General features: G+C 38.3%; 3 protein-coding genes across 3 annotated transcripts; 1 reads left to right on the top strand and 2 right to left on the bottom strand.

Annotated features, from left to right (window-relative positions):
• Nucleotides 1-286: 286 nt before the first annotated feature.
• On the bottom strand, nt 287-1,722 carry LOC135937367 (protein yellow-like). Its single transcript, XM_065480518.1, has 3 exons — nt 1,408-1,722; nt 761-1,094; nt 287-318 (listed from the first exon to the last, which is right to left on the bottom strand). The coding sequence occupies exons 1-3, from the start codon at nt 1,720-1,722 to the stop codon at nt 287-289; spliced, it is 681 nt and encodes a 226-aa protein (XP_065336590.1).
• Nucleotides 1,723-6,190: 4,468 nt separating this feature from the next.
• On the top strand, nt 6,191-6,784 carry LOC135937366 (RCC1 and BTB domain-containing protein 1-like). Its single transcript, XM_065480517.1, has 4 exons — nt 6,191-6,249; nt 6,295-6,392; nt 6,454-6,584; nt 6,644-6,784. Exons 1-4 carry the CDS (start codon nt 6,191-6,193, stop codon nt 6,782-6,784), a joined length of 429 nt encoding a protein of 142 aa, XP_065336589.1.
• A 2,961-nt stretch (nt 6,785-9,745) lies between these two features.
• LOC135937365 (protein yellow-like) lies at nt 9,746-11,195 on the bottom strand. The gene is made up of 4 exons (XM_065480516.1): nt 10,881-11,195; nt 10,166-10,741; nt 9,840-9,999; nt 9,746-9,762 (listed from the first exon to the last, which is right to left on the bottom strand). Exons 1-4 carry the CDS (start codon nt 11,193-11,195, stop codon nt 9,746-9,748), a joined length of 1,068 nt encoding a protein of 355 aa, XP_065336588.1.
• Between the last annotated feature and the right edge of the window lie 3,872 nt (nt 11,196-15,067).

The raw sequence follows: 15,067 nt of genomic DNA, 5'->3' as shown, positions 1-15,067 counted from the left end.
CTTGACGTTTAAGAAAAGCCAATTTTACACAATTTTACACCTTTGGTCTGCTGGCGTCGGTTTGATCAACACTCAACACTCGTTACAAAGTGCTCTTTGGCTGGAATTAAATACGAAGAAAATTTAGATTTCATTTCATTCCTTTTTAATATCAAAATGTTGTCTGTGTTTGACATCGAAGGTTTATGATTTAGCGTCGACTGCAGCCTTCAAAAGTCTATATCTCGGCTTTCCATATTTATCAAACACCGTCATCCAAATTGTTCCACTTGGGTCCAAGGCGAAATTAATCGGCCAAAAGGTTCTCAGTCCAGCGACCTAAAACCAAGCAGTACAACGACTCATGAATGACAAACGGTGAATTTTATTTTTGGAAAGCAACATCATAGGGTCAAGTATTCCTTTCATTTGTGTAAGCGAAAGGAAAAGTTTTAGAAGTTTGACGAACGATATCTTTTTATTTAGTGTTTTATTCCAATATAAAACGTTATTTTAAATTGCTAACGTACCTCATGAAAACGCTGCTCCTGAAATGACTGGGAAGTGTTCCACGAGGAAATGTAATTCTTATACAAAAATGCGGCATACATGGTCCCGTGTTTGTCCATCAGCATTCTATACAAATCCGTTGCGGCCCATTTTCCAATTAGATGCGGTTTTGCAAATTGAGTTCCGATGCGAAGTGCGGTAACGGGAATTGAATATAGCTCAGTAGAGTCCCATTTGACAAGGTAGAGTTTTCTCGGTTGCTCCGCCTTACTCTTGGGGGAAACGGCAATGGAAAAAGCCTTGATTCCAGCCGTGTAGACATTCCAAGATTGATTTCTTTCCAAACTAAAGACGACAATGTGTTCTTCTTCCCACCGCACGATGTAGGCGAAATATCCGTTGGGCGTTTCGTCGAGCACCAAGTCGTGCATCCATTTTTGAATTGTAAACCGATGAACGAGTTTGGTACGATCGTTGTTGAACAAGTCGAAAATCCAAAGTTTTACGTCGCATTTTTCGCTACCGCTGTCCAGCACCCACAGCCGGCCGACAGAATCCATTTCCAGCCCTCTCGCTCGTTCAATCTTGTTGCAGTCTCCATAGCCCTGCAAAAAGAGGAATTTATTATCTTGAATCTTGACTGAAGATTTTGTAATCCGATGCGGCCAACCTGTAGCTTTCTCCAAAATTTAAATTCAAGTCCTTATTTAAAACAAGAGTTTTCGTGCTTTTTGAAAACGAAAAACAGTTGGAAATCCAATTTCATGAGTAAAGTTATAAACATGTTCGAAAATTAAAGCAAATTTAATCGATTTCCCTCAGTTTGTGACTCGTATAACCATGTACATGACCTCATTCGTTTCAGAACAATTTTTTCCTTTAAATTATACATCGAATAGCCCGTTTTCTGCTACTTACATGCATGTCCCAAGAAGGAAACGGAGTGAGCTTCGGGGGCGCAGAGGACGCGCTGCTCGTCGGCAAAGACACCAGAGTCACCGAAATGCCAACAGTTCTAAAAAGGCTGAGGAAGATCCTTGTTCTTGAAACAGCCATGTAACGAGGTTCAAAATTCGATGGTTTAAAAGTTCCAACTTTCAGGGCATGTGTCCTGCTCTTCTCGGAAGGCCACTCGTAGTCCAACTCATCCTGCCACTTGAAAACTTGAGAGAAGTCGGCGGTGGTGGCCAATGAAACGTGGAGCAAAACGATGACGAAACAGAAAAGATCCATGACTCGAACGTTTCTGGACTAAAAAGTAAGAAAAGGTTTGATAAATGAGCTTTTATTAAGAAAGAAAGCTGCGCGGAAGAAACACAAAATCAAACAAACATTAAAAATCAAAAAATAAACTTAGTTTTTTTTTAAGATGAGTTAAAAGAGTGGCAAATAACTATCTTTCAAGAAAACGAACCTGCTGGCTGGGTAAAAACTGAGGTGAAGCTGCACAACTAGATTGAAGAGAATCGAGTGTTTTTAAGAAGCGACAAAATATCCTGTCACACCCGGAAATTTTTCAAGCGTTGTTTGCTCCCGCAGGAATAGTTCAAAGTCCACTTTGGGTGTTACTTGAGCACACAAAAACATTCCCCGTTACATTTTCTACCGACGGCTCTCCTTATGCTTATAGAGGAAAAATTAGCAGCCACAAATGAAGCAGCAGGGCTGACCGTGGTTGAAAGATTATTTTTGAAATTAAATAAAATTTCTCTCGCTACTTGCTGGTTTGCACCTTTCCAGCATGCGTGATTTGGCTTGTGTCAATTTCGATGTACATACAAATTTCTCTGCAAAATCTTCCTATACTTAATCTGTAATTATTAGCGTTTAATCCGACCAATCTTTGTAAATATATACTTTCCAGTAAATCGTGGTGAATGTAGAGCATTTTAGTAGTTTAATTTTACTTGATCAATACCACTCCAAATATTTGAAAATATTTACATTATTAACAGTTGTGTCCATCTTCTGTAAAAGAAAATCGCATGCATCCAAATCAAGGACCCTTCTTGTAAAAAAATTGATTTGGTTTTTGTCAACAAATTGAAGCAAACTCTAGCATTTCGTTATTTGCCTCTGAAAATATATCTCTTTTATTTATACAAAGTAAATTAACTAATTTTTAAGTTTTCTGGAAAAAATTGGCGGCTTTCCAAAATAATTTTCTAAAGCAAACAATGCTTTATGACGCCTGCAGATCGAGCAGCTTATGCAACCCGAAACGTAAGTGGCACGCGACCCGAGTGACGTCAGCGGGAATGAATGGAAGGAGAGGGAAGGAAGAAGGCTGACAGCGCAGCCACTGAATGAATGAATGACATTCCCAGTGAACAAGAGGAGGCGTTCTGGAAAAACTGCGCAGATTCGAATGTGATTTGTAAAACGGTTGTCTAGGGTGTGAATACAATTAAAATAACAATAAATTAATGGAATAAACCCGTGTTACAACGGTTGTCGGTGCAGGATGGGCATCTTATTGTTAGCCTAGAATTAGTGCCTTTTTTGAGTCCAGATGGGAGCTCGCGCCGTTCGTCATCTTAAAGCTTCGTCCGGCCGCTGAGCGTCGCCCTGAAGCCGGACACTTTTACCAAAAAGGCCCTCAGGGTAGACGCTTGTCCTCGAGTCTCCGCCACTGCCACATGGGCGAGTGCAATGGAGAATAATAAATAATTAATGAGAAGTTGAACTTACTCGCGGACATTAGTTGAACAACTCGTTTTATCAATCTATTCACCTTACACGCGAGTTGGACTTTTTCAAGTTGACAATTGATATCGTCGCCGCTCCTTCAACGTTGCTCGATTTTTGTTTGCAACATTTGCTCCAAAGCAACTTGAGAAAAAACATTGATTTTGATTAAAAAAAGGTTTTGCGATATTAATAATAAATCACAAGCTCCTTTGTGGCGCCGTGTATTCTGATTAAATGAGATTAAAATTCGAAAGCGGCAATGAGAGAGACAGTCGCCAACCGACTCGTTGATAAGTCTACACTGGCGCCAAGAGAGATAAAAAATGCTTCATTTCTCGTCTGATTTTTTGCAAGCAGTGCTGATTGTGAGGAGAACTCGAATAGGTGCGGATTCTGCTGCTGCCGCCGCGATGTTGGACCGCTTGGATAATTGGCAAATATTTCGGGAGCTGAGCGATGAGCTGAAGCGGAATATCAGGCTTGCGGTCGTAAATAGTAAGCTTTTAATTGTATTTTTCCACGAGGTTCTAATGTACATATAAAAATATACAGTTGGAAAAATTGAAATTTTTTATGTTGAATAGCTTCTGCTGGTGCTCGTCTTTATTATTTAGCTTCCATTGTCCGCTGCTAAATTATATTACAGGCATTTCAAAAGTTAGCGCTTTGAGAATAAAAACTCTTTTTTTAACTAAAACGTCCATCGGGATGGGAATTTATCGAGTACCTTGAGAATATTTGGCCGGGAATCCCGAGAACCATTTCCAGGCGAATTCGATTGGACGGGAATTGTTGGCATTGAAATTTTTAGGTATACACTGAAATTTTGTGTGTTAATAAATGGAGAAATTCCAAGTTTGAAGCTCGCGAATGGGGGACGCAGTCAAGTGTTAGAATCAACCTTTCATTCACATAACACTCGATTTTTTTAGATGGAAAGCTCCCATTTCCGAGCTTCAATCCTGGAATTTAACCATCTTTACATTAAGAAGAACTAGTTTTTTTATTAAGCAAATAAAAGTGTCACGTAAAAATATTTCAACAGCAATAATCCCCTACAATGTGCCATCGATTACTTAAAAATGTCAAAATTCACCTGAATCTGCTCCAATAATAAAATTTGATGACATGCACCAAGGAAGGGAAAAAAACTAATTTTTAAAAAAAAAAATTGACATTCTTTCCTCCAAATTTTATAGTCATGAGACATATTATTTTCTTATTCGGAACTACGATCGAGCAGGGATTTCCCGGGAAGTTGTTTTCACGTTTCGGGTATTCCAAAAAAAAAAAAAAAAAAAAATAGAACATGTTCCCTGAACTTGGCTGAATTTGAGAAATCATTTTCGGGAAAAGGTACACTCCGGAAAAATTGTTGGTCCCGATGGACGCTCTAGTTTCAATAAACATTCTCTCATGTGCGCCATTTAACATTCAAAGATGGTGGCGCAATTTACGTGACGGAAGATGACCAAGTTTTCGGCTTTGGGAAAAACGAATATGGATTTCTTGGTACTGGCGACATGAAACCACGCACAGAGCACACAAAAATTGAACAATTGTGCGGACAAAACATTCAAGGTGAAGTTTATTAAGGATAATTATTGATGTGACTCCAAAATATATGCATTATGTTTTTTTCTCAGAATTGGAATTCTCAAATTATACGTTTTTTGCGATTTCTGCTACCGGATCAGTTTACGCCTGGGGAAAAAATGATTACGGTCAGCTTGGACTGCGTACGAAACAAGACACCTTGATCCCAACCAAAATAGAAGGAATTTTGGCAACAATAAAAGTTATGCAAGTAGCCTGCAGCTCTTGGCATACTCTGGCTTTAACATCGGATAGAGAGGTTTTAATAAAATAAATGTCATTCGAATTAATTTAAAATTTCTAAATACGAAACTCTGAAGGTCTTTTCCTTTGGTTGGAATATGTACGGGCAGTTGGGACTGGGACACAAAGATGGCCAAACTCTTCCAATGAAATTGGACTTTCCTGCGGCTGGGAGAGTTGTGACAGCCATCGCATGTCTACAATTGTCATCGTTAGCACTCCTAGACTCAGGAGAGGTGAAAATTGTATCTATTTTTCACCAGCATTAATTTTTTAAAGTGGATGTTATTTATAGACAAAATGAAAATATTATTAAATTCCTAATGTATTATTTTATTGTATCATTCATTTTAAAGGTACTTGCTTGGGGGAAAAATGAAAATGGCATTCTGGGCCATAGTGAAGAAGACGTGAGGGAGCAAAACATTCCTCGCAAAGTGCCCGGATTGGAAGGAATCACAATTACAAAAATTGTTTGTGGATTCAATCATGCCCTGGGCTTATCCAACGATGGAAAAGTCTATTCTTGGGGATGGAACAAATATGGCCAGCTTGGAAATGGAACTGTTAAAAATTCGCACGAACCAACTTTGATATCTGGAATTGTTTGCAGGTATATAAAAAAGGATAAGCATCAATAGCTACATTGAATGAAATATTTACATGACAAAAATTGGGTATATATCAATATTAAATTTATTTTTGGACAGGATAAGAGACGTAGCTGCTCATTACGCTCGCGAAACGAGTGCTGCAGTCACAGAAGCAGATGAAGTATTCGCTTGGGGTAAATTCAATGGTGGGAGTTTGTGTCTATAAAAATAATTAAATGCTATCCATCACGAATTCAAATTTAAGGCGAAAAAAGCTCCATTCCGACAAAAACCTCATTCACATCACTGGATGAAGTTTTTGCGAAAATACCAAATGGCGCCGTTACATTCCGACCATTGCGTGCAAATCTTGATGATGAGCCGATAGAAGAAAAGAACACTGCTAACGAAAGTCCGGAATGGCTCAAGAAACATTTTGATGACGCCGTAATGAATATTACACATTGTTATTTAATTCCAAAATTAATAACTCGATTAATCGTGATGTATAGGAATCTGCTGACGTTGTTTTTGTTGTCGAGGGAAAGAAAATCCACGTGCATAAGGCAATTCTGATCATGCGTTGCGCAGTCTTCAGGGCGATGTTCCTGGGCAATTGGAAAGAGAGCAACGAAAGGTAAAATTTTGACTTGCGAATTAACCAACACTTAACCTTCAATAGTGAGCAAATCATCGAGCATCACAGCTACGATGCGTTTTTCGCCTTTTTGAAATACTTCTACACCAACGAAGTTGATTTGCAGTCAGATTTGGCTCTGGGTAAACAACTTATTGAATTCCAGTGTTGTGGTGTTTTTGAAATGATATAATGAAATTAAAGAGCTATTCGCATTGGCCCACTTCTATCAAATGACTGATCTGCAAAAGGAGTGCCTGAAAATTATCAAAAGAGGCGTGACCGTGGAAAACGCTGCATCGATTTACGATAAAGCAGTTCTACTTGCTGCCGAGGTGCCTAAATTTAACTTTTTGAAATAAAATGTCTGGTTGAGACACTCAATTCTTTTTAGGAACTCAAGGAGCTCGTTTTGAAGTTCTGCATGGAGCATCTGGCTGGTATTGTGAACAGTGATGGCTTCAAGCTCTGGAATGGTGATGTTGCGAAAGATTTCGTCCTTCATGCTGCGCAACAAGGAGCGTTTAAAAAATGATTATTACGCGGTATTCTCTGCTGAGAGAAGCAGATTATGTGTTAATTTATACGACAGTTTTCCTTATCTACGTAATAGGACGCGTATTCATTGTCTAATCTTGAACTTATCGTGACTGCGCCTCCGTGAGTAATAATTAAGAGTTTCAATTTTTAAAAAATAATCATCAAATATTATTTAATTTTTCGTGGGAACATCACACGTCAGTAAAAATTGTGGGGAAGGATAATTTATTTTTTGTTCAATCATTAAATTAAATAAATATTCCTGTTTATAATCTTTCTTATTTTTCACCAATTTGAAACTCATCCCTTATCTGATGACCGCTTCTTTGCTGAATTTTGACTTTGGACGATGCCATCACCGCATGATAACTAGAGTCACGCGAAATTCCCGTCTTATCAGGTGCTGCCATGCTTATCTAACATGATGGCTGTTTAGTTTGATGGTTTGATTGATGGCTCTCTCCTCTCCATTCAAAATGAATGGCATGGCAGGCCCATAATAAGGAGACGCTTTCAGAACTAAGGAGGGGACAGCTTTTCTTTATCCGAGAGATTATACGATTCAGAGGGGCTGAACCTGTTCTGTGTCGCTTGCAAAGGAGATATAACTGTGATAAGGTTCCCCTTTTACTCGGAATGGACAGCCACTGAATTAAATTAAAATTGGCTGTTTAATGAATTCAGATAATTAACTTTGGGCCTCTGCTCAAACTGTAAGGTGGTGTCTTCCATTTAGTAAGAGCTCTTCGCATTAAATAATAATTTATTTATTGCACATCTTCGGGTCTGCTTCATTTTACAAGTAGTTTCCTTTACACAGGCGTCGCTCTTATAAGCTTGTGGCGGCTTAAATATTGTTTTTCATCCTTATCTGACCTTGTCTCCCCTTGAGTACAGTGTAGCAACAGACAATTTTTAGCTAGGAAGTGCGTATGCAATATGGGAATACTTCGACAGTTGCGAAATAATTCGTATTAATGGACGATAATTTTCCATGATTTTCGAGATGGAAATGGATTCATTATAATAATCGCAAATGAACCTTAAAGATGATCCTGAATACATTTCCAAAATTAAATCATGTTCCCACTGAATTTTATAAATTGGAATGTTTTAACTTTTCAAAATTAACCAAAAACAATTGTTTTCAATTAAATAAAAAATTGTTGCACAATTATCATGTTGGCCTTTTTCTCACACCTTGCCTGCTTTAATTTATAATTTAATTGCGGTGGATGGTGGTTGAATTGTTGGCGTTCATAATTTTGTGACAGAAAAGACAAAAGCTGCTGTCCTGTCGTCAGTGATAAAAAGATAAGATATTAACCGTCGCATGACAACTATTGTTCTGGATTTAGCCACTGCGTTGCCATGGCAACAGAGATAATGCCAAAGCAAAATTTACAGCAGGCACGAGGAAATATTTCAACACTTATCGGCGGTAGTGTTTTTAAATGCTAGAAAGATATTGCTTGAATTTTTTTTTATATTTTACCAACTATATTTTAAATTTTGGACATTTTGCCTAATCATCATGAGCTAGATTAGACGAAAGATGGCAAAAATGTTTTGTTAATGAAAGCCTCGAAATGCTCACGTAACTCAACAGGCTGGGCGACTCGCCACTTTTTGCACGGACAAATTCTGCATCGCTTTTTATCTCAAATTCTTATCTGCTTGCGTTGATCGAAAAGGCGAGATGCTCTGACGGGAGTTATGTGGCGCGTGCAGTGGCGTCTTATCGCGAACCAATTTTTTTTATCTATCCTCTACTTCATTTGTATCTGAGAGAGCTAAAGACAAACGCAGTAGTTTTTTTAACGCAGCAATTTTTTGCTGGTAATTGTAAGCCTAGATTTTATTTCTTTGTTTCTTAGAAAAAACAACATCGAGACTGCGATAAAATCTCACTTTTCTCAACGCTCCGCACATGGAACCGCCGACTTGGCTCTATCGCTTGCCAGTGTGCCACGCGTCCAGTGCGATTTGTTTCAGTTGGACCTTCCGAAGCCCAAGTCTACCGAGTGCTCTTCTTCAACTATTCTAGTGCTAGGCTTTTTTCTAAACCATTTCATCCAAAGCAACTTGAGACGAAAGGGTTTAATTGCGCAGAAGTGCAGCAGGTCCCTTTTTTAATTATACAAGAGTTTGATCTTTTCTGCCAACATACGAAATTATTTATAATTTCTGAAACTCAAATTCTTTGATAATAATTGCACTTCCTAAATGTTTGGTCTTTCACTCCTGACCTGGCAAATAAAACTGAGAACTTCTAACAAACAAAGCAAACCACAAGCTTGATGTTCTTTGGACTTTGTTCGTAACGTTCGTAAAAATAAATAACAATAAAATCCATCTCCGAACAGTAAAAGAACGTGTTATTTGCTCTTGTTAAATATGTAGTTTCTCAACAACGCAGGTGAAACACACATAAATGTTCAGGCGCTTTTAGTTAGAAATTAAAAAAATAAATCTAAAATAAACACAACCGCGTGTGCCGCGTAAATTTCATTGCCAAGACGACAGATTAAAAATTATGATATTTTGTGCATAAGAGATTAAAATGAAACACAGCAGTGGTGTTTTGGAGGTGATTTGTCATTTTTTAATTATTAAGAATACAACGGAATGAATGAAGGAATAACAAATCAAGCGGCGACTTCATTGATAGAAAGAAAAATTGAATGAAATTTGCTTCACCTAAAATATATATCAGGGCTCATAAACTCATTTTATTCAAAATATAAAACATTATAACTCTTTCCCCTATGTCCGGATATCTGGATGAACATTTGTTGAAAATTAAATTACATTAAAGTATATTTTTACAGTGAAATCATGAAAAAGACCAGTTCATGAATAAGGATATGAAAAATCGGGCATAAATCAAAGCCTTTTGGTCAATGAAGCGGGGCTGAGATGGCGCCATACAAATCATTTTCGATTTTCTCCGTCTTTAACACTTCCGTCCGCCTGTAATACATTATCTCACATGAATCATGATGGTTGAAAAAATTAGATGGGAATAGCTATTTTTCGAATTAAATTACCTGTTGTCTGAGGTTCGCTCATGTATGACTTTGAACCGACTGCGGCCTTTAGTAGCCTGTACGTAGGCCTAGTCCTTGTTTTAATAAACTCAGTCATCCAAAAGGTTCCCGACGAGTCCAAGGAAAAAGTAAACGGCCATTCAGTACTCATCTTTTCATCCTAAAAAGTGATCCGGACAGTAATAATTTTAGCTAAGACTAAAGGATAAAATACAAGAAATGAAATCATACACGCAACTCTCAAATATGAAAGTTTAAAATTTTAATACTAAAAAATCCATCTCTAATATATAATTACAAATTTCTGATTCAATTTGGTTTCCTACCTCATGAAAATTCTGCGCCTGATCTGGCTGGTATATGTTCACGGAGATTATGTAATTGATCTCCCAAAAGGCGGCATACATGGTTCCGTGGTTGTCCATCAGCATTCTATACGAATTATATCCAATCCATTTTCCGATTGGTTTCGGATTTGCAGTTCGATTTCCGTTGCGAAGTTCGGCAACGGAAGTTGAATACAGTTCGGTGGAGTTGTATTTGCCAAGATAGAGTTGTCTCGGTTCCTCCTTGGGGGAAAGGGCAGTGGACAAAACCCTCATTCCTGGAGTTTTGACAGTCCAAGATTCTTCTCTTTCTAAACTAAACGCGACAATGTCATTTTCACCCCACTGCGTGGAATAAGCGAAATATCCGTTGGGCGTTTCATCCAGCACCAAGTCGTGCAAGTAATAGGCATTAGGAAAATGATGAATCAGTACGGTTTGATCGTGGTTGGACAAGTCGAAAATCCATAGTTTGCTATTGCAATTTTCGCTACCGCTGTCCAGAACCCACAGCCTGCCAACGTTGTCCACTTCCAGCCCTGTTGGTTGTTCAATATTCTTGCAGTTTCCATATTCCTACAAAAAGTATATGTTGTTTCATTTTTTACAGTTTCTTTCCATATCGTGAAAATATAAAAACGTTTCCGACAACATTCGACTAAAAAGTGACTGAACGCATATATAATTTGATTGTAATTCTTTCCTATACACTTACATGCATGTGCCACGAAAGGAATGGTGTGAGCTTCGGGGACGCAGTGGACGCTTTGCTCGTCGGCAGAGACACCAAAGTCACCGGAATGCCATCTACTTTATCAAGGCTCAGGAAGATCCTTGATCCGAACACAGCCATGAAAAGAGGTACAATGTTCTCAGGCTTGAAAGCTCCAGCTTGCAAGGCCTGTATCCTTTTCGTCTCGGACGGCCACTCATAGTCCATTCCATCGGGCCACTCGAAGACTTGCGTGAAGTTGGCGGCGGTGGCCAAGGAAAGGTGGAGCAAAACGATGACGAAAAGTAAAGGATTCATGACTCGAACTTTTTTTATGTAAAAAAGGAACGGTTTGATTAGAGAGAAAGCTGGAGACAGAAAATAAAACAAAAAAAAAATTGAAATCCAACTTAAGTTTCCTCCAAGACGAGTTAAATTATTTCTATAGTATGAGATGAATAAAATTTTAAATAAAAAAGTGGCAAAAACTAGCTTCCAAGAAAACAAACCTGCTCGCCGGAACTGCACAGCCAGATCGCTGAGAGTCGAATGTCTTAGAAGCAACGAGCTCCCCTCTTAAATAAGCAGCCTTTACCCGGAAATGTTTAATGCGCTCTTTGCTCCCGCAGCAATAGTCCAAAGTCCACTTTGGGTGATACTTGAGCTCACAAAAACACTCCGCCTTATATTATCTGTCGACGGCTCCCCGTCTTATGCTTCAAGGAAAAATTGCAGCCATAATTATTCAAGCAGCCGAGCTGACTGTGGTTGAAAGATTCTCTCTAAATAAAATGCCAAAAAGAGCAGACTGACAGATTTTGTTACCTATATAATTTTGCAATAAATGGGAATACTAAACAAATTTACGGAAAAGTGGGCTCGAAAAATGCCAAACACGCAGTTATTGTATATTTAAATCGTTTAGTTTCTATGGAATTGAATTGCTTAAAACTTTAGTAGACATGCTATCAGATTTGCACGTCTATAATTTGAAAGCGGATGTTCACCTATATTGAGCAGTATGAAGACTTGAAAGTGAATTAATTTTTCCCTCCCATTTGAACTCAATGAAGCCTCGGGAGGCTGTTGGTCACGATGGTTTTCTATAGAGGGAGTACATTTCCTTCGCCCTTACCGCTCTTTTATGGGAGATTGATCTGGAGCTGAATTAACTTCAATACTCTTATTAAATTTAATGAATCAAAGTGAAAAATTACAAATACAACACAAAATTAAAAATTGGTTGCTTCAATATATAATTTTACCCTTATTCAAATCGATAGATTTGCTGAAGTTTCTTCCAGAAAATCCTTCTCTTTTTCGTTTACCCTGTAAATCTTCTGACGAACCTGACGAACTGCAGCTGTTTCGATATATCATTCGCGCCATTTCGAGTCGCCGTGATGCCGCTGGTGAAGCCGCTCTGCCGCGTTTACTGTCCAGGCTGTCCAATTGGACAAGGAGAAATTGAAGACTTGGTTCTTGAACGTCTGTGGCTACGAATTTTCAGAGGAAATTGATGAAGCGGACTTGATTTGCAATTTCTGTATCATTTTCCTAATTTGGTTCTTAATTTGGTTCTATACAAGCGTATTTCGGTAATCTTTGTAAATTTCCTCCTCAATAAATTGTGGTAAAAGTCCAAGATGAAAAGATTTATTTTACTCGACCATAATCCGTAATCCCTCGCAATATTTGAAAACGTGTGTACATTATTAACATATGCCTTCATCTTCTGTGAAAGAGAATCGCATGCAGCCAAATTTCCAAATCAAGGACCCTTCTTGTAAAAGAAAAATATATTTGGTTTTTGTCATGAATTGAATAGAATTCTAGTATTTCGTTATTTGCCTCTGAAAATATATCTCTTTTATTTAAACAAAGTAAATTAATTACTATGAAAGTTATCTGGAAAACATTGGCGGCTTTCCAAATAAATTTGAGTTTTCTAAAGCAAACAGTGCCGTTCTCCGCCTGCAGATCGAGCAGCTTATGCAACCCGCAACAAAAGTGGCACGCGACTCGAGTGACAACAGCGGGAATGAATGGAAGGAGAGGGAAGGAAGAAGGCCGACAGCAACACCAATGAATGAATGAATGAATGACATTCCCAGTGAACAAGAGGAGGCGTTTAGGAAAAACTGCGCAGATTCGAATGTGATTCGTAGCACGGTTTTCTAGGGTGTGATTAAAATTACATTTAACAATAAATTAATGGAATAAACCCGTGCTTCAACGGCTGTCGGTGCAGGGTGGGCATCTTATTGTTAGCCTAGAATTAGTGCCTTTTTTGAGTCCAGATGTGAGCTCGCGCCGTTCGTCAGCTTAAGTTTCATTCGGCCGCTGAGCGCTGAGCGTCGCCCTGACGCCGGACATTTTTACCAAAAGGGCCATCAGGGTAGTCGCGTGTCCTCGAGTCTCCGCCACTGCCAGATGGGCGGGTGCAAGGGAGAATAATAAATAATCAATAATTAATGAGAAGTTGAACTTTTTTTAGTATAATCTCTCGGGCATTAATTAAACAGCTCCAAAGCAACTTGAAAAAAGGTTTAATTTTTATTTTAAGCAAAGATTTTGCTATAATAATAGTACATTATATAGTTTTAATTAATAGCAGACAATTGCATTAAAATATTCTATTGTTTGTCAATTTTCTGCACATTTTGTCCTTTATATGGGCCTTTTCAAAGTGACGAGATAACAGAAAATTGAACGAATCATTATTAATGATTACTCGAGGCAGCTACAACAGTGTCGGCGTTTTTAAATCTAATTGGTAATTTATAAAAAATATTTTAAATTGAAAGAGCTCACTTTGACTGGTTCCAAAGACTTTTACTGCAGTCACAATCTCCTTTGTGGCGCCGTGTTTCCTGATTAAAAGAGATTAAAATTCGATAGCGGCAATAAAAGGCAGACAGTCGCCAACCGACTCGTTGATAAGCCTGCGTCGGCGCCAAGAGAGATAAAAATGCTTAATTTCTTGTCTGCTTCTCTTGCAAGCAGTGCTGATTTTGAGGAGAACTCGAATAGGTGCGGATTCTGCTGCTGCCGCCGCGATGTCGGACCTCTTGGATAAGTGGCAAATATTTCGGGAGCTCAGCGATGAATTGAAGCGGAATATCAGGCTTGCGGTCGTATTTAGTAAGCATTTAATTATATTCTTTACAAAGTTCTAACTTGTATAATTAAATCTAGAAGGAAAAATGGACAATATTTATGTTAACTTCTGCTGGTGCTCGTCTTTATTATTTAGCTTGCATTGTCCGCTGCTAAATTATATTATAGGCATTTCAAAAGTTAGAGCTTTGAGAATAAAAACTCTTTTTTTCAACTAAAACGTCCATCGGGATGGGAAATTATCGAGTACGTTGAGAATATTTGGCCGGGAATACCGAGTAGCAGTTCCAGGCGAATTCGATTGGACGGGATTTGTTGGCGTTGAAATTTTTAGGTATACACTGAAATTTTGCTTGTTAATAAATGGAGAAATTCCAAAAGTTTGAAGCTCGGGAATGGGGGACGCAGTCAAGTGTTAGAGTCGACCTTTCATTCACATAGAACTCAATTTTTTTTAGACGGAACGCTCCCATTCCCTACTTTCAATCCTGGAATTTAACCATCTAGATTAACAAGAACTAGTTTTTTATTAAGCAAATAGAAGTGTCTCGCAAAAATATTTCAACTCCAAAAATCCATTCCAATGTGCAATCGACTTACAAAATGTCCAAATTTACCTGAATCTGCTCCAAAAATAAAATTAGAAGACATGCACGAGGGAAGGGAAACAAGAAAAAGATGATTACTTTTTTTTAAATTTGACACCCTTTCCTGCAAATTTAAAATTCATGAGACATATTTGCTTACGGAATTACGATCGAGCAGGGATTTCCCGGGAAGTTGTTTTCACGTTTCGGGTTTTCCAAAAAAAATTAGAGCATTTTCCCGGGACTAGGCTGAATCCGGGAAATCGTTTTCGGGAAAAGGTAAACTAGGGACAAATTATTGGTCTCGATGGACGCTCTAGTTTCAACAATTATCCTCTCATGTGCGCCATTTAACATTCAAAGAGGGTGGCGCAATTTACGTGACGAAAGATGACCAAGTTTTTGGCTTTGGGAAAAACGAAAGAGAATTCCTTGGTACTGGCGACACAGAAACACGCACAGAGCACACAAAAATTGAACAAT

The sequence above is a fragment of the Cloeon dipterum genome, chromosome 2, assembly GCF_949628265.1.
Source record: "Cloeon dipterum chromosome 2, ieCloDipt1.1, whole genome shotgun sequence".
Classification (NCBI taxonomy): domain Eukaryota; kingdom Metazoa; phylum Arthropoda; class Insecta; order Ephemeroptera; family Baetidae; genus Cloeon; species Cloeon dipterum.
This window is presented reverse-complemented; position numbering and strand designations above follow the sequence as displayed.

What these genes read in the sequence shown, in the direction of transcription:
- LOC135937367 (XM_065480518.1), bottom strand. Translation starts at nt 1,722, where the DNA reads ATGGATCTTTTCTGTTTCGTCATCGTTTTGCTCCACGTTTCATTGGCC. An exon ending in TTCCTTCTTGGGACATGCAT is followed by an intron (nt 1,095 to 1,407) that starts GTAAGTAGCAGA and finishes CTCTTTTTGCAG; the next exon opens with GGCTATGGAGACTGCAACAA. An exon ending in CATTGCCGTTTCCCCCAAGA is followed by an intron (nt 319 to 760) that starts GTAAGGCGGAGC and finishes GCTTGGTTTTAG; the next exon opens with GTCGCTGGACTGAGAACCTT.
- LOC135937365 (XM_065480516.1), bottom strand. Translation starts at nt 11,195, where the DNA reads ATGAATCCTTTACTTTTCGTCATCGTTTTGCTCCACCTTTCCTTGGCC. An exon ending in TCCTTTCGTGGCACATGCAT is followed by an intron (nt 10,742 to 10,880) that starts GTAAGTGTATAG and finishes TACTTTTTGTAG; the next exon opens with GAATATGGAAACTGCAAGAA. An exon ending in AGGCGCAGAATTTTCATGAG is followed by an intron (nt 10,000 to 10,165) that starts GTAGGAAACCAA and finishes ATCACTTTTTAG; the next exon opens with GATGAAAAGATGAGTACTGA.
- LOC135937366 (XM_065480517.1), top strand. Translation starts at nt 6,191, where the DNA reads ATGCGTTGCGCAGTCTTCAGGGCGATGTTCCTGGGCAATTGGAAAGAG. An exon ending in GCAGTCAGATTTGGCTCTGG is followed by an intron (nt 6,393 to 6,453) that starts GTAAACAACTTA and finishes ATGAAATTAAAG; the next exon opens with AGCTATTCGCATTGGCCCAC. An exon ending in CAGTTCTACTTGCTGCCGAG is followed by an intron (nt 6,585 to 6,643) that starts GTGCCTAAATTT and finishes AATTCTTTTTAG; the next exon opens with GAACTCAAGGAGCTCGTTTT.